Genomic DNA, 18,319 nt, shown 5'->3' with positions numbered 1-18,319 from the left:
TATTATTATTACTTTTATTGTCATAATTTTTGGTAATATTATTATTATTTATGATCATTATGATTTTTGTTGACATCAGTTACTATTATTTTTTTTTTGTCCTTTACCTTCATCATTATATCACAGTTCTTTTATTATTATTATTATTATTATTATTATTATTATTATTATTATTATTATTATTATTATTATTATTACTATTATCACTACTACTATCATAATTATAATTAGTAATTTTTTTTCTCTCTCTTGATCATTCATGTAGTTATGATGGAGGTAATGGTTTTGGTGGTGGTGGTGGTGGTGGTAACAGTGGCGGTTATTTTACAGTAGAAGTGATGGTGGTGGCTGTGATAGTAGTGTTCATTTAATAGTAATAGTATAGCTGCTGGTGGTGGTGGTGGTAGTGGTCATTTTATAGTAGTAGTTGTGGTAATGGTTGTAGTGGTGGTGGTGGTGGTGATAGTGGTGGTCATTTAATAGTAATGGTATTGGTGGTGGTGATGATTTAATAGTAATAGTATTGGTGGTGGTGGTGGTGGTAATGGTAGTGGTATTGGTGGTGGTGGTGGTGGTGGTAATGGTAGTGGTATTGGTGGTGGTGTTGGTGTCGGTGGTGATCATTTTATAGCAGTAGTGGTGGTAATGGTAGTGGTAGTGGTGGTGGTGGTGGTGACACAAGTGGGCAGCAACAGTGTTTGTCATCACAGAGGGCGTGGCGGGGCTGGCATGAAGACAACCACAACACAGTCTTGTCCATGCTGGTGGAGGGCAACGTGGCAGCAATGGTCAACATCCCCGAGCTTTTTGATGGTCACACGCTGAGCCAGGACGGCCTGACGCCTCTCCACGCCGCGGCGCTGTGCGGGGCTCCCAGTGCTGCTGTGGAGGCTTTGCTGCAACGCGGCGTGAGCCCTCATGTGACCACCCCTGACAACATGACCCCTGCTGACCTGGCACGGCAGCAAGGCCAAGACTCGGTGATTAAGGGACTACAGCAGCACCACTGTGTACAGGTGTGTGTGTGTGTGTGTGTGTGTGTGTGAATTGAATTTATAACTGAATTGAATTGAATTTATTGAGTAAGGTCAGACTTTCTATAAAGTATGGAGCACAGCTCTCCAGCAAAAGAATACAGACACTGTAGATTATATACAGAACGTGCATAATATTACATAAGAAAAGACAAATACATACAAATGAAATACGCTGTAAGCAATGGCAAAAATTTAATATAAAAAAATGTGTATGCATATATAATGATACATACTGTCACTAATTAAGAAATAAATAAAAAAACTATTGAGGTGTTTTGCACACTGTTTATCTAAACAAGCGTAGCACCATCCTCAAAAACAAAGATAATTTCTTTATCACATTTGAACTTATACTTTGCATGAACAAAACATATTTGAATTGTGTTGGCCTATTTATGTAATTTGCTATATACATATTACCTAACCTAACAATTTCCATATCAGTACATTCAAAAAGAACATGAAATTCTTCTCCTTCTACCTCAGCATTACACATGTTACATACCCTATCTTCTCTACTGACACCTTGATACCTACCAATATTTACAGGAAGTCTATTATTACATCTTCTAAATTTAGTCACTAATAATCTGTCACCCTTTGTTAACTGTTCTAAATACTGTTCTCTGCCAAAATCTGTCTTAAACACCCTATAACTGCTACTTAATGATTTTGTTTCTAAATTATGATGCCAAGTTACAAGCCACTGATCTTTCAATCTCTGTTCCATAGCTTTCTTCACCCATCTTGAATTAGGAGCATCTTGCAACACCACATACCAGACATTCCACAGTCATTACAAATATTCTTTATACAAGTTTACCATGGAGAACTATGAAGCCCTAACCTATCCAGCTGCAATAGACATTGGTACATTAAATAACACAGTTTAGTATTTTTACCTGAAATTAGCTTAGACCAATAACCTATCATTTTTTTTCTTTATATAAATATCAAGTGGAAATACACCCAGTTCACCATACACCATGTCATTACAAGTATTCTCATGAACACCCAAAACCTGCTTTAAAAATTTCATGTACATATACTCTAACTCCCTAGCAATATGGTAACCCAAAATTTCAGCTGCACAAGTCAATATAGGTAACACCGTGGTGGTAAATAATTTGAGTTGTATATCCACTGGCAAGTCAAACTTCCTACACTTACTTATTAATGAGTACATTGCTCTTGTGGCTCTCTTCTTTAGCTTCAGGTCACCTTTGTGAAACCTCCCATTATAATTTAATAACACTCCAAGATACTTATACTCTGTCACAACTTCAATGTTTTCATTTGTAATATTCACATCACTATTGTCAGAATTTTCATCACCCGCTAGCTGCTTAAAATGCTCATAGAATTCATTTAGTGTTATGGGGATCTGATAAGTTCTTTTCTGACTAATTAAAATTTTCCAATATGCTTTAGGGTCATCACTCTTATATTTTCTAAGTTTCTTTATTAAGTTATCCCTCTCCTTATTCTTCACTCTTTTTAGATTTGCTTTATTTTTCCTGCTTTTCTCAATTATGTTGTTAAAATTTACACTACTTCTATGCAAATGAAACCTCTGTCTAGCTTTGTGGTATTCCTTTCTAGATGGCCAGCACTCTTTATCATATCCCACTGAGGTGGCATTATTGGACTTTTTCATGAATGATCTTTTCTTATATGGTGGGAAAGTTGCAAGTGCCACTTCAATCAGTATTTGTTTTAAATCTAGATTAATAGCATCCATGGGTAATTCATCCACTTTTGCAATCAGTTCATTTATCTTAGTTTCATCAATATTACTCACACATAAAAATTGTTTTTCAATATTCCATTTACTTTGCCTTACACCTGATTGTCTTGATTCCTTTGCCTCTCGGTTTACAACAGGCACCGTACTTTGTATCTCACATTTGATCCTTGCATGTAGTCCACAGTGTACATCAGACCACAAAGGTTCATAATCTAATACTTTAAGAACTACAACATATTTCATAATCAATGGTGATCCTAAAAAGTAGTCAATAGTTGTATTGTTTGCCAATGCTGCAGTCCTCCCCTAACCTTCCATTCAATATATAAACTTGATCATTCTTACAAACATCCAACAACTTTTTCCCATATGAATTCCTATCTGGGGTTAAGTCCTGGTTTGCTCTAGTCTCAGTTATTCCAAAATTAGTTAAACTTACAGACACAGGGTCCTCAGCAGCCTCAGAAGGAACATCACACATAGTGAGAGTGTGAGCATTAAAATCACCACAAAGCACATGCAATGCACATAATCATCACATGAGTAAGTAAGCAAAAAATCATCCAGCTCGTCATAGTGCTCTTCACTACCATATCTAGAGTGTGAGGGGGGAATGTAAACACAGCTTATTACCAGTTCCCTACCAAAATTTACACTACTTCTATCAACTTTAACTGAAAGTAAAGAATCATAAGTGTTACTAATATGCCTCCACTTAAAACTAGCATTTTTCTTGATGGCCATGAGCAAACCCCCAGATTTAAACCTGCTTAATTTGCTTCTGTCCTTAAAGACAATGTCAAAGCCGATATTTTCCATATTGTTTTTTACATTAATTACATCAGTATCATCACACTTAGTTTCACATCAACAAATCACACCATAATCTTTAATAAAGTTAACAAAATTCATAGATAAAAACTTTGACTTGATACCGCAGACATTAAGAGACGACACATTAATATAATCCAGGGGAGGAACAAACTGAACAGAGTTAATATTACTTACACTAACACTATTATCATGCCCAAGTATGTGCTGTGCCCCAGCAGGGCCATCCTAGGCCCTTGTTAAGTGATCTAGATTTAACCTTTTCCAATCAGGAGCAGATATAACAACCTTTTCTAAGTCATCAGGACAGTTTATAACTACAGGTCTACCCCCACTGTGCAACTATACAAGAATGCTCCCCTCCCTTGTGGACACATTTTTCACTGTTTCTTGCCCTTTAACCATATTCAACATTTTAACCCTTAAGGAGGTCATGTCATCATTTATATACACTTTTCTTTGCCTACCTTTCAGTTTTTTTTTTTTTTCTTTTTTTGCATAATTTCATTTCTTTTCTTTCGGTGGCAAAACCTCACAATCACTGGCCTACCTCCTTCCCTGGGCCTCCGCAAATGGTAAACAACAGAAATGTCATCCTGCTCAATTTTCACTCCAATAGTGTCAGCATGTTCTATAACTTTAGCTTCCAGCACCTCCTCACTTTCGTCCTCTTCTTCCTCTCATCCAGAAATACATAAGTTCTCTCTTCGGGAGTACTGCTCCATCTTGTCGTGTTCATACTTGAGCAGGAGGCAATTCCTCAGCATTACTGCGATCTTGTTTTCTAATTTATCACTGAATTCCTTGAAAGCAGTAGATACAGTAGATACACAGCGACCGAAATTATGCTGCCAGGCTGGACAGCATAACAACTGCATCCTTAATCGTCTTACTTACACTTCTGCTTTCCCTTCCATCATTGCTGCTGGTTATATTAGCAAGCTCGTTTTCTACCTTTGTCTTCACTAATTCTTCAGGTTCAGACCCAATGAAGTGTGCCATTCTTGTGTGGAGTTCAGCAATAGAATTTCTTACATGCATAGGTCAGTGAGGGTGGTACAATATATATGTGGCAACACCGCAACACCTTGTTTACCTTCTGTGGCTCACACAACAGTACAGGGAAGACTTGATAGTACCTTCAGTACTGGCAGTAGAAATGTTACTCAGGCCCTGTGGCACGTCACATCAGTGGTCAGGTACTCAGAAGTTCATTTGAAAGCAGTAGTAGCTCCCAGGTTAGAGTCATATCGGAGAAACTCCCTCAAAATATAGAGGTGTGTGTGTGTGTGTGTGTGTGTGTGTGTGAGCTTATTACATTTATCATTTTTCTAACATTAACCAATATGAATGTGATGCAAAATGTTTTTGTTTACAACATTTTGCATCCTTTACCAAGATGTATTTCTTTCTTCACATTTGTGTTTGTAAATTCATGTTAAACAAATGAAGTATTGCTTAATTTCAAGAGGTGCTTATAGATATTAATGAGGTGGTAAGCCTGCAGGTAATGGTTATGCTATAAGCTTGGTAACCCGTTTTGTTGAGCGAGCTGTGATGCAGTGCAAATATTTCAGCAGTTGGTGTGCACACTTCTCAAAGAGAGGGCAAAAACTTTGAACGTGGCGGACACGTGACCGTCACCAAGGAAACAACACAGTGACTAGCTGAACACTAACTCACTAATTCAGAACACAAACTGTATTTCATCCTGTACTAGCTGCAAGCCAACAGGAAAGCATCAGACAGCATCTCTAGGCTGCACGAGTGCACGGGGACCGTGCTGGTTGCAAGGAAGCAGGGTGAAGCACCAGACCTCTCATTCCTCGGTATTTTTTCAAGCTGTCTTCTTCGGCGACAATTTGTTCCCCGTGAAGGCAGCTTGTTGAAACATTCAGGAAATGAAACACCTCTATCTTCACCCTGCTCTTTCTCTCCCCCACAATCCCTATCCAGTGCTGCTTTTCACCGGAAAATAACAAACAGATAAATAAAAAGAATTAATAATAATAATAATGATAATAATAATAATAATAATAATAATAATAATGATAACTTAAGGGTTTTGGTTCAAATGGCTCTCAAATAGCTCTGGTGTAGCTGAAGGCACCCTTGGTTCACCGAGGGCATCAGCAGGGCCAAGGGGACAATTGTGGTTCCCCTGAATCTCCACAGAGCAAGCAAATTCACTCCTCAGCTTGTCATTGGGCCTACTGTGGACAGTCCTCATGGTCACGTCCGTGGACACCCTGCGGCTGTCAGGTGAACACCGGTAATGCTTTGCGTCGGTGTGGCCAGTGCAAAATGCACGCCTGACTGCCCAGCCGCTCAGTTTAAGCAGCACCTCGCCAGCACGGGCAGTGTTGCAGTCTGGTGGTAGACTGATAAGTGTTCTTGAAAGCACTCACAGGTGTCACAAAATCAGTCTTGTATTTACACTGAGTGCATCAGATCCTACTTGAAGGCAAGCACTCATCAAAAATGTAAACATGCAATTCACAGGGAGACCAGCAAACAAAAGTGCACAACTCACATCATCCCAACACTTGAAAAAATGAGCACGATGTGATTCTTTAAACGATCGGCTGTTTAGTCCTGCTCCTGACGACGAGTCTTGAGCCACGTGCTGACTGGCGGCAGCGTGGAGGGGCTGGGAGGTGAACGCGACGTGTTCCCCGAGCCGAGCTCTGCTAAAGGCCCCAAGAGACTCTCTGAAGGGTTTTAACCTAAGCTAACCTAGCCTACCCTAAGCCACCTATCCTAAGCAGGCATAACCTAACCTAACCAACCCGTGCCTGAGGAGGATGAATTGCTACAGTACGACCAAGCCGCAAACTACAAAACTGTGATGTCCGTTATTGATTGTTTATGTTATGGACGATTTTGAGCACAAAACACAGTGGAATCACTTCACTCTGCAGCCTCTTCTTCTCTCGTCCCCCGGCGACCTTGGGGACTCGTTGGGAAGAGGGGTTTGTGGGCGGGGAACGCGGAAGTGCTCGTTGTTTGTACTTGAATGGAGACGAGAGCTTAAAATAAGGCAATCCTAACCTGACCTTATCTGACCTGACCTGACCTATCCTAACATAACCTGATCTAACCTAACCTAACCACTTTCCACTTCCTGGCCAACCCTTTAGCCATGAACACAAGTGCATGGTTTGCCTGCTTCAGACTCTTGCCACGGTCTCCAAAATCCTTCGTACCAATGATGGAATCGGAGGCCGGGTCAAAATGGAGAGATTCTCTGACGGTCACTGCATCAAATGCATGCCACAGAGTCTCTCCCTTCGACGTGGTGTCTGCTCTTCCTCAGAACTGTGAGTTTGTTTGCTCCAGCCTGCTTGGATGGAAGTTTGCCTTAGCCAAAGGTGAAGATTGGAACTGCTGGGGAGTGAAAAAGTAGAGCTTTTAAACCTACACGCCTTAGGACTATGGTAACGCAAGGCCAGAGCAAACCTCCTCCCTTGTCCCCCATATCTTCTGCCCTTCTTATTTCCTAAGCCATTAATTACCTGTCCTCTGATAAACTCCTGCACTTCAGGGCTTGCATATGGAGAAATGGAGGTTTCAGCTGCTGTGGACTCTTCAGGGTCTGCTACCTCAATCCCTTCGCTTGCTTTCTGAGCTCACTGATGATGTCCTGCGGCAACCTGATTTTTCTACACCCTGAAAACACTTCATAAGTATTTCAGCTGTTTTGTTGATAATTATCATAACTTCAAAAACTCCAATTTGTCTTTCATATACCAGATTCACATTTGTAGCTGCCTCTGCAAAGTGGTGTTTTCACACAAAACAAAACAAAAAGCTATAACAACGGTTCAAAGACAAACGCGAACTGACGCGGAAAACTCGATAAAGTATACAATTATAGCACTCACAACATTGTGAAGCAAATAACAGCAGTCACCAGGCTTGGGGCGAGGCTGTGGTGGTGTCTGGACTGCTCCCCCAAGCTGCTGCTCAGTGATGGGGCACTGTGCGGGCACCTGACGAGGGACGCCACCTGCCGGACAGGCAATGCGTCAGTCACGGTGGCTTTCGAGTGTGTACATTCACACGGTGTACACTTGCCTCGGGAGAGCCCACACTGTCACCTGACTGTTGAGGGCTTTATGAGAGACCACAGTTTTCATCTAGCCTGGCTAGTTGCAGCTGCAAGTAATGGCTCAACACTGCCTCAAACTACCAGGTCTTTTGTCTCTGGCGACAGAAGCTTGCATTCCAACCACTAGCACATGTACATGGGTGTGGCAGACACATAAATTGGTGGTGTGTGCACCATCTGCAGGCAAAGTGTCTCATGGAGGCGACACCAGTATCACCATTTGTAGGAACAGGACAAACCATGATTTACTTCATGAAAATAAAACATTGAAATGTAATGACAACACAAATTCAAAAGAAACTCTACTGTTATCAATATAGTAATAAGCAAAAGTTACTCAAACAGACATACTGCATTAAACAATAAATGAAAATATATATCAAGGTATTCTGCATGAATGAGCCTTTGTCACACAAACAGCTACACACACACACACACACACACACACACACAGGCCATAACAATGCACACTGACACATCGCCACAGCCACCAGTGAACACTTATGTCGCCACCAAGCGAAACTTTCTGAAAACCGTGACAACATTATTATTATATTATTACATCACATTATATTATGTAGCTTTCATTGCGATACCATCAGCACCATGGCTTCCCTTCTCTCTCCGGCAGAGCTGCAAGCTTCCTGAAGATCTGCATGAGGAGCTGCTCTCAACAGTCAGTCGCCGGGACGACGTGCAGGCGGTGTCCACCCTCATATGTAAGGGCGCGCCCATAGAGCTCCTGGGTGGCCTTTCTGTCCTCAGACTGGCTGTCACCACCGACCGCATTAACACCGTCAGCCTGCTGCTGGCTAGCGGTGCACCGCTGCCTGCCAGCCTGCTGCAGGAGGCTTGGCAGAGCCCCGACGTGACTCACAGGGTGCTGGCCTTCCTCACCACCGTGAGTACCTTCCCTTCCCTGTCTCACAGAACTATTTCACTGTAAAGGTGAGGACGAGCACCGGTACTGGACCCAAGTCTCAGCGGTGGCTCCTTTGCAGAGTGGAAAGTGTTTGAACAACTTGGATGAGTTATAGGTCTGTTGGTTGTAGAGGACGAGCCTTTGTGTTTCAGTGCCGTCAGTTTCAGGTTTTAGTGGTGCACATGACAGACCTGCAGCACACCAAACCTGTCCAACATTACAGGTCATGCAACAGAATCTTGTCATTTCATAAAAGGACACTTCAGTGTAATGTTTAGAACAAGCAATGAAGTAGATCTCATAATACTTGAATCCATGTTAATTCATCATTATAATCCTAAAAGTAATTCTAATAATGCTTGTCAAACCTAATATTTGATTATAATTCATCATTATAATCCTAAAAGTAATTGTAATAATGCTTGTCAAACCTAATATTTGATTATAATTCATCATTATAATCCTAAAAGTAATTGTAATAATGCTTGTCAAACCTAATATTTGATTATAATTCATCATTATAATCCTAAAAGTAATTGTAATAATGCTTGTCAAACCTAATATTTGATTATAATTCATCATTATAATCCTAAAAGTAATTGTAATAATGCTCGTCAAACCTAATATTTGGAATAATTTTTTGTATTTTTCCTTTTTTTGGGGGACAAGGTAAGGTTGTATTTGTACATGCACTTTTAGATTTGTGACACTTAATGACACTTCTGCATAGCTGCGCTCTCTCTCTCTCTCTCTCTCTCTCTCTCTCTCTCTCTCTCTCTCTCTCTCTCTCTCTCTCTCTCTCTCTCTCTCTCTCTCTCTCTCTCTCTCTCTCTCTCTCTCTCTCTCTCTCTCTCTCTCTCTCTCTCTCTCTCTCTCTCTCTCTCTCTCTCTCTCTCTCTCTCTCTCTCTCTCTCTCTCTCTCTCTCTCTCTCTCTCTCTCTCTCTCTCTCTCTCTCTCTCTCTCTCTCTCTCTCTCTCTCTCTCTCTCTCTCTCTCTCTCTGCGCACGGTGCTTACCTGATGTGGTGACCATCCTTTCCTCACAGGCCTACTGCTGCCGGCTGCGTGCAGAGCAGCGTCGCCTGGAAAAGGTCAGCAGCGCCCTTGTCGAGGGCATCGACAATCTAGTGACAACCATCGAGGGAAATACTCCCTGGCAGGCAGCCTGGCGATGGGGAAAGGAGACTGACCGGCCAGCACTGAGCGACCTCCTAGCAAAGGCAGCGGCTGCCAACTGCCCCGTGACTGCCGCCTTCCTGCATAGGGCAGGAGGGTGGACAGTCTTTAATGGAGCCTCTGGTGGCACTGCCCTCCACGCTGCCCTGGAGGCTGGCCACAAAGGCATGGCCGAGCTGCTGATCAGGGACCTTGGGGGCTGCCCGTACGTGCCGGACACACATGGTCGCCTTGCGGTGCACATGATGCCTCACGAGGAGCAACAGAGGCTGGAGCAGGTGAGGCTGCTTGCCTGTGTACTCTTTTGGATGGCGGCATGAACTCACTTCACCAGCTGATCAAAACTTCAGCACCTGTCGCGCTTATTTCGTCTGCTACGCCTCCTTGGTCACACTCCTGTAATAATCCTGACACACGCATACACTATATGGAATTTGTCACCTAACAAAATATTGCAAAATATTGAAATAACATGACCGTTTCCATCAGAGTGCTGGATTTGGTTACGCTAAGTTTACCTTAATATTTAGCTCACTAAGTTCATTGCTGATTCTTTCGTTGCATAGATTACGATTTAAAAAATCATAATTTCGCACAGAAATAAAGTAACTATCTCATAAATAGTAGGCTAGGATGATTTACATTCAACCCGAAATATTTCTATGTAACAAATGTGTGTACAGCAACGAGGGACAGAGAAAAAGATGACTCATTAAGTGGCTGGCTGGCACAGCAGTTTGGTGAATGTCAGACAGACATTAAAAGGGAGGAATTTAAGTCACAAGAAGTCACCATAATAATGGATATGGCGTGCTGAAGGCACAGCTGATGTATTTTCACACCTTCCTCCTTTTTAGTGGTGGCGTGGTTAATTCTTTGGTCAAGAACTGACTCGCTTTATCTAATGAGGCCGCTCTGGCATACCAGCGTTACCGAATCGGCGCTTTTCGTTTTGTTATGATAGAGTCACCAGGTTGGGGATTACCGAAGCCATGAAAACACCAGCTGTGAAAGTGGCTGGAGGTGTCACCAGGCTGGTAAGGCTTTCATTTGGGACTGTTACCAAGCGACTGTGAAATTGGCCCTTTGGTATTTCTGCCTTGTCTAATGAGTCCCTCAATGCCGCAGCAACGGCTCGCTAAGCTCACCCGTGCACTCCTGCAGTGCTCTAGGATGATGTCATCTGGCCCTGGAGATTTAGTCATTTTATGTTTATCTGTCTGTTTAATGATGCTGTCCTTGCTTATGGCGATATAGACAGATGGGGGAATTGAGTTTTTGTGGCACTGAACAATACTAAGTTTGCTTTGACCCAGTCAGAAAATTCAGAAACGAGAAACCTGCCCCGCATAGATGACGCGTTTGACAACGCTTCAGAAGTGTGTGAAATATTGTACAAGACAACACATTGTTTAACAATAAAGTCACTTATTAGTGTGTGCTGTGCCATATGCTGTCCTCCTCTGCTTTGCTGTGTTCCCATCTGGGCCAGCACATGGCCGTCATTTATCAAAGAATTATCGTGATAAAAATAAATAAATAAATAAATCAGAGGTATGCTTTCCCTGGGAAAATTGTAGTCCGCAGCTAAAGTTGCTTCATTAATGACATTGTTTAATTTCTCATCGATACACAAATCACTTTCATTGTTCTTAATTTATAAAACTCTCACAAAGCACACAGGAAATGAAGTGCCTCGGCTACTGGATGGTGTTCGCCAAAGTAGAAGCATCAACGTGGATTTTATGTAGCCACAGCTTGGAGCATCCTCTTACCAAAACAGCACGCTGTGTTTTGAACCAAACGTTTTCAGTAGTCTACCTTTGCACAACAAACTTCTTATTCATATCATGAATATTATGCAGCTCAATTATGGTATTATATTTTATTAATATTACTTACTATTTGATTCTATTAGTTGACCAATTAAGCTACTTGTATTTTTTAATCTTGCCTAATAAACAACTCCAATCAGGCAGACAAATGCTAATATACGTATGTAATCCTCGATTTCTATCATCATTTCTAACATATCTATGTGTACGCAGCAATAAAGGGTTATTTACTTGTTCATATATTCACCGCTCTCTTTCTCTTTGCACACAGAAGCTCTTTATGATGGAGCGTGAAAAACTGAAGGATATGGAGCTTCGCTTGAAGGCAGATCACGAGAAGACCGCAGCACGGACAGCGCTGTGTATACAGGAGGATCTCTTTGAGAGCCACAAGAAGGGCGAGGGTAAGAAGGTCTCCTTACCTGATGGCCACGCTGCCCTGCTGCTGGCCTCGCGCAAAGGTCTCCTGCAGCTGACTCATCTTATGCTGCAAGAGGGTCACTTCCCCGTGGACGAGGTGCTGGACCACACCTGCGGCACCACCGCCCTCCACCAGGCGGCCTCGCACGGCCAGGACGGCTGCGTGGCGCTGCTGCTGAGCGCTGGCGCCAACCCACAGCAGCGTGACACGTATGGCCAGACACCACCTCACCTGGCCGCCATGTTTGGCCATAAAAGTACTTTCGAACTCCTGGCACACCAAGTGACGCAGGACCCTCCTTGCCGCGCGGGCACCACGGGCACACAGGTGAGAGAAAATTTTAAAGTGTTTCACAATATGTATTATAAATATAAGCGTAATCTATTAGACCCAATCAACCGACGTGACCCGGAAAGCGTCATAAGAAATCTTGTGAGATCCATAGGCCTGCAAGAGCTGCAGAAGGAGGCTCAGCAGGTGGCTGTGGATCTATCAAAGGGCGAGGCCCTTGAGGTAAAGGAGGCGGTGATGGCAGAAATAAGCATCATCATGAATAAGGTGTCAGCCGCTAATGCCACGTACCGCGGCGACCTGAGGCTGGCGGGCAGTTCTCAGGACGGGTCTAAGCTTTACGCCCCTGACGAATATGATATAAACCTCGTGATTCACAAGGATGACGTAGGAATAACTGTTAGCGAGAGAGGGAAGGAGGAAGCCCCGCTGAAGGGCAGGTTACAGATTTGTGTGAAGACTGACAATCCCCACCTTGAGGGTAATAGATTTATGGCCAGTTTGTACGAGGAGGTGCACCGGTGCCTCGCTGGCCACACCCTGCAGGACAAAAGACTGAGCCTGGTGCCGCCGGGCCTGACCAGCACGCAAGTGGGCGTGGGACTCTCTCTGGCCTGGCAGGGGCGAGAGTATCCACTGTTGCTGGTCGGCGTGGACCTGGTGCCAGTGCTTGAGGTGCCATGGCTGGAGCAAGTTTGCAGACCGCTCCTCACTCCTGAGGACACCACCACCATGCAGCTCAGTAATGCTGCTGATGGAACATGGCGCTGCAGCTTTGCCTTGACAGAGGCTGAGGTGCTGGGGACGTTGACGCCCGCAGAGCGCCAGGTGCAGCTGATGGGAAAAGTACTTCTTTCCCGCCTCAAGCCCGAGCGCTGGATGCCTCGGCACAAAAAGAGCTTTTTCAAATGGTTCGCCATACGGGAGTGGAACATCGCGGTGCCAAGCGGGTTCTGTTTCAAGAACGCCCTCCTGCGGTGGCTGGAGCACAGGCGGTCGAGGGAGGTAGAGCTTGGGGCTGGCCAGGAGCATGACCACACCAAGGAGTTGGGGGCTGGACAGGAGGGAGACCACACCAAGGAGTTGGGGGCTGGACAGGAGCAGGACCACACCAAGGAGTTGGGGGCTGGACAGGAGGGGGACCACACCAAGGAGTTGGGGGCTGGACAGGAGCAGGACCACACCAAGGAGTTGGGGGCTGGACAGGAGATGGACCACACCAAGGAGTTGGGGGCTGGACAGGAGGGGAACCATACAAAGGAGTTGGAGGGTGAACGGAAGGGGGACCATACAAAGGAGTTGGAGGGTGAACGAAATGGGGAGCACGCCAAGTGGTTGGAGCCGGGGCGGGAGGGGGACCCCGCCAGATGGGTGGTGGAGGTGTTCAGATTGATGTGTGCGAACCCAGAAGAGACACGAGAGAACCTGACAACTCAAAACAGCTCCGCCTACTTTGGAGGAGACTGTGAGGGGCGGAAGCCTGGGGACGGGGCGCCCATCATCGTGCAGTGCCTGGAGGAGGACCCTCTGCCAAGACAACCAGGCGGCGGCGACGAAAGTATTAGATGCAGAAGATGCAGACCATTGTAATCATTTCCTGTGAGCTGCACCACGCACACACACACACACACACACACACACACACACACACACACACACACACACACACACACACACACACACACACAGGAACGCCAGTGCTTGGTGCTCGATTTTCAGATTCAGTAGTTTATATAGCCAATTAGTTGTGGAGTCGATATAAAGAAAAATATATATTTTCATGTCGCGAGGCTAGTGAGAGAAGATACTCTGTTAATAGGGTCTCTCATCTGTGTGCACTTGTTGGCCCCTGTAATACCGCAGGTTGAGTAATGTGATGGTGCAAGCTGAGGTAATGCCACCTTTGGCCAGTAAGTACAGCAGGGCAAGATAATAGTCAACTTGCATGTTGTATGGTGAAACAGGCTCTACATGGATTCATGGATGATAGGCCTAGAAGTGTTTGATATTCATTTGCAAACGGCAGTGCCATTAGGACATGAAATATTTAGTACAGGTTTATTAAGACAATGTCTGGTCTGGGTGTAAATAAAGCACTTCGGCTTGACAAGATGATGACAAATAAGTTATCAAATCAAGATGGAATGTCACATTTGTAGCACCAAGTACCAAATGCAGATGGTAATTGGTTAAAACAAACTGTTAAGGTAAGGACTTGTGCTATTGATAGGCAGAGATTGTCTGAACAAACTTATAACAGGCCAGCATGTCTTAATTATAGGATGGTGACAATGCAAGGAAAATTACACAAGTATTTATCTGTTCTCCTTAAACAACACTCACGTGCCGTAAGTGTGTTCAAGTGTGCAAATCATCAGCTGCCATTGTAAGTGGTAGTGAAGGAATGCAAGTGTACAAAAGTGAATCTGTTCTTTAGGTGATCTTAATGGTGCAGATGAAACTCACTCTTCATTCAAATTGTTTTTTTTTTTTTTTTTTAACAAATAGCTGAAAAAAATCTGTCAAGAAATATTGGTTCACTAATGTAAATGCAACAAAAATAGGGGAATTCCTTGGAGCGAGAAACGTGACTGTCTTATTAAGTAGTGTTAAGTTCATCCAAGATATAACTTGTTATTTTTAAAAAAACTTATAAGAAGTAATTGTTAGCAGATAAGTGACGTCTGTATTTGGTGTGTACAGTATAACAATTTGTACTCTCATACCCCGCCTGAGGTCGCTTTCAAACCTTTCAAGCACACTTCTCATATTTGCAAACTTATACATGTAAATTAACCATTGCCTTGTATTTTTTTCATGAACACAAAACTATTCCTCTCTGTATTATGGAAAGTGATGTGTCAGTAAATCAAACACAAAAACTCATGTCTTTATTTCAAGCCTTATGAATCATTTTGTTACTTATATAATAATATATATATATATATATATATATATATATATATATATATATATATATATATATATATATATATATATATATATATATATATATATATATATATATATATATATATATATATATATATATATATATATATATATATATAGAGAGAGAGAGAGAGAGAGAGAGAGAGAGAGAGAGAGAGAGAGAGAGAGAGAGAGAGGGCAATCTCACAGTACAGTGTCATGTTGAATCCAGTGTGTACCAATGAGTTCTCCGTCATTAAATGAGGCACCCTCGTCCCCGTGTGTTTTATTGGCACACATATCAACATATCAACGACTTGCCACAGCCTCCAAGCTGCCAGAATCACCACTTCACTCTGGTTCTCCACGCTGCCAACACTCCAAGCAGCTTCATGGACTGGGCAAGTTACAAGCATCATCACTCCGTCAACTCCACAACAACACAGGTGACTACTAGTAGTCAGCACAGAACCACTGGTGGGTGGGTCGCCATCACTGGTCACACACACTGCCACCAAAACACTCTTACAATAAGTGGTGGCAAACATCTTTCATACAAGTGGTCACACAAACACAACCGCTGCAGTAATATTATCATTGTCTTATTCCTGTTATGGTCATTATAAGTATTACCATTAATACTATTACCATTATTGATTTTATTATTATTATCAATATTATTATTATTATTATTATTATTATTATTATCATTATTACATTTATTATTATTACCATTGCATCATCATCATCATCATCATCATTGTTGTCATAGGTTGCGGAAAACAGGCGGGAGAAGAAGGCTGCAGACAGGTTAGGCTTCCAAAGCAAAGCGAAACAAAACAACAATGAGGCAGCAAAATAATAAAAAGAAATAGTAATAATGAAAGAATAAAAGAAAAAGAACCTGAAGTATAGCGAGGAAGTGGAACAAGTCAGGAGGGAAGAGAAGTGGAGGGTCGAGGCACAGCTGACGAGGTGGAGGCAGGCGTCACGGCGCTCCTGAGGCACAGCAAAGGAAAGTGTACATAGAGGCAGTGGAACGGGAGGGGGGGAGGGGCAGGGAAAGGCTGGGAGGGTACCATGCTATGTTAATGTATGCTGGTAAACGAGAGTACTGTAACTGTTGTTGTTGTTGTTGTTGTTGTTGTTGTTGTTGTTGTTGCTGTTGTTGGTGTGAGGGTCATTATTATTGTCATTATTACCAGTGTTATTATTGTGGTTGTTGTGGTTGTGGTGGTAGGTCTTAATGAAGTGCATTGTAATGTTCCAGTCTCCCCATTACCTGCTCATGAACAACCATCTCCATTGTCTTTTCTTTCATCCAAGTATTTCCTGACAAATGCAATATTTCCGAGATGGCACCTCCTGCTGCCCTCAACACCTGCTTTATCTCATCTTTCAGTGATAAATTGCACTCTGTTATCACACCGAAAGGCGGGTTCACACTTGCCAATTCGCTGCTGAATTGCCAGCCGCCGCAAGCCACGATAGTCCGCCTGTGGAAATTTTGGTGCCTGGCGGCTGAATTGCCAGCCGCGCCAACAACACCGACAGGTTGGGCTTGTCCAGCCGCGCGCTGCTCTGTTTACCTCAGGTCCTCGGGGGAGTTGTGCATGGTGTGGCGTCCTGAGGCACAAAAGTTGATGTTGGAGCTAATGACGAACCAACAACGTCATCACTGGGACCCAAGACTCTCTCTCTCTCTCTCTCTCTCTCTCTCTCTCTCTCTCTCTCTCTCTCTCTAAAAGAGTAGTATCGCTGCAGAAGGGGCCAAGTTGTCAGTAGTTACCGATCGGTGTTCCTTAGCTGTTGTTAGATAACGCAGCGTCAGTGTGAGGCGTTCACCAGGAGTCACTGCATCCCTCACGTGGGCATCCTCCTTCTTGATAGGCAAGTCACAAGCCGCAGGAGACCACGGTACTGCTCCTTGTTGAGGCCTATCCACTGCCTCATGGTGGCTGGGTCTTGCACGCTCGGCTCAGGCAAAAGAGCGTGGCAGACGCGCCTTCCTTCTCTTCTATTCAGCCAGGGACGTGTGTACAGGCGCCTCCTGTTCCGTTATATCTTCCACTACGCCAAAAGAAATACAATTATCACCGACATTGTTGCTGGAGGAAGAGATCTTGCTGAGTTGGCAAGTTTTTGCCTGCCTTCTCTACTGCCGTGGCTGGCAGTAATCTTTCGGCTGAACACATCCAGCCTCTTGAGGTCGTCATTCTTTACAACAATCAAATATTCGCTTTTACCTTCATTCGCCTTCACCTGATTAGAATTTGTTCCTTTTGCACACACCTTCCTTACTTCTGCTCAGCTTGGTCTCTGTATTTCTCACGTCAATCATCGACCAAGAAAACTGAGAGTATCATGTCCTGGTTCAATACTTTCTTCCTTCTCTCACCACGTTAACCAGTATTCTCAGTCATTCACCACTGTTCTGTCCACCTCCATAATGCAACACTTAACCAGTATTCTCAGTCATTCACTCCTGTTCTGTCCACCTCCACAATGCAACACTTAACCAGTATTCTCAGTCATTCACTCCTGTTCTGTCCACCTCCCCAATGCAACACTTAACCAGTATTCTCAGTCATTCACTCCTGTTCTGTTCACCTCCCCAATGCAACACTTAACCAGTATTCTCAGTCATTCACCACTGTTCTGTCCACCTCCCCAATGCAAGAGTTAACCAGTATTCTCAGTCATTCACCACTGTTCTGTCCACCTCCCCAATGCAAGAGTTAACCAGTATTCTCAGTCATTCACCACTATTCTGTCCACCTCCCCAATGCAAGAGTTAACCAATATTCTTAGTCATTCCTCCCTTTCTCTGGTAAACTCTGGAACTCCCAGCCTGCTTCTGTATTTCCTCCTTCCTGTGACTTGAACTCTTTCAGGAGGGAGGCTTCAACACACTTATCCTTCAATTTTTGACTACCGCTTCTGACTCTATTCGGGGACCGGCACTTCAGTGGGCATTTTTTGTTGATTTATTGCTTTTATTTAATAATGTTGCCCTTG

General features: G+C 43.5%; 1 protein-coding gene and 1 long non-coding RNA gene across 2 annotated transcripts in view; one reads left to right on the top strand and one right to left on the bottom strand.

Annotated features, from left to right (window-relative positions):
- LOC135096755 (ankyrin-3-like) overlaps positions 1-15,252 on the top strand; it is a 29,085-nt gene extending 13,833 nt beyond the window's left edge. The window contains exons 5-8 of the mRNA XM_063998498.1: positions 711-1,016; positions 8,358-8,627; positions 9,694-10,101; positions 11,930-15,252. Of these exons, the coding sequence (XP_063854568.1) occupies positions 711-1,016; positions 8,358-8,627; positions 9,694-10,101; positions 11,930-13,960 (3,015 nt within the window). The 3' untranslated portion in view covers positions 13,961-15,252. The remainder of the gene's footprint in view (positions 1-710; positions 1,017-8,357; positions 8,628-9,693; positions 10,102-11,929) is intronic.
- Positions 5,742-8,337, bottom strand: LOC135096756 (uncharacterized). The gene is made up of 3 exons (XR_010264990.1): positions 7,500-8,337; positions 7,131-7,284; positions 5,742-7,002 (listed from the first exon to the last, which is right to left on the bottom strand). It is a non-coding gene; the product is annotated as an uncharacterized LOC135096756 (long non-coding RNA).
- Positions 15,253-18,319: the final 3,067 nt, after the last annotated feature.

This window comes from Scylla paramamosain, unplaced genomic scaffold (assembly GCF_035594125.1).
Source record: "Scylla paramamosain isolate STU-SP2022 unplaced genomic scaffold, ASM3559412v1 Contig6, whole genome shotgun sequence".
Taxonomy (NCBI): Eukaryota; Metazoa; Arthropoda; class Malacostraca; order Decapoda; family Portunidae; genus Scylla; species Scylla paramamosain.
This window is presented reverse-complemented; position numbering and strand designations above follow the sequence as displayed.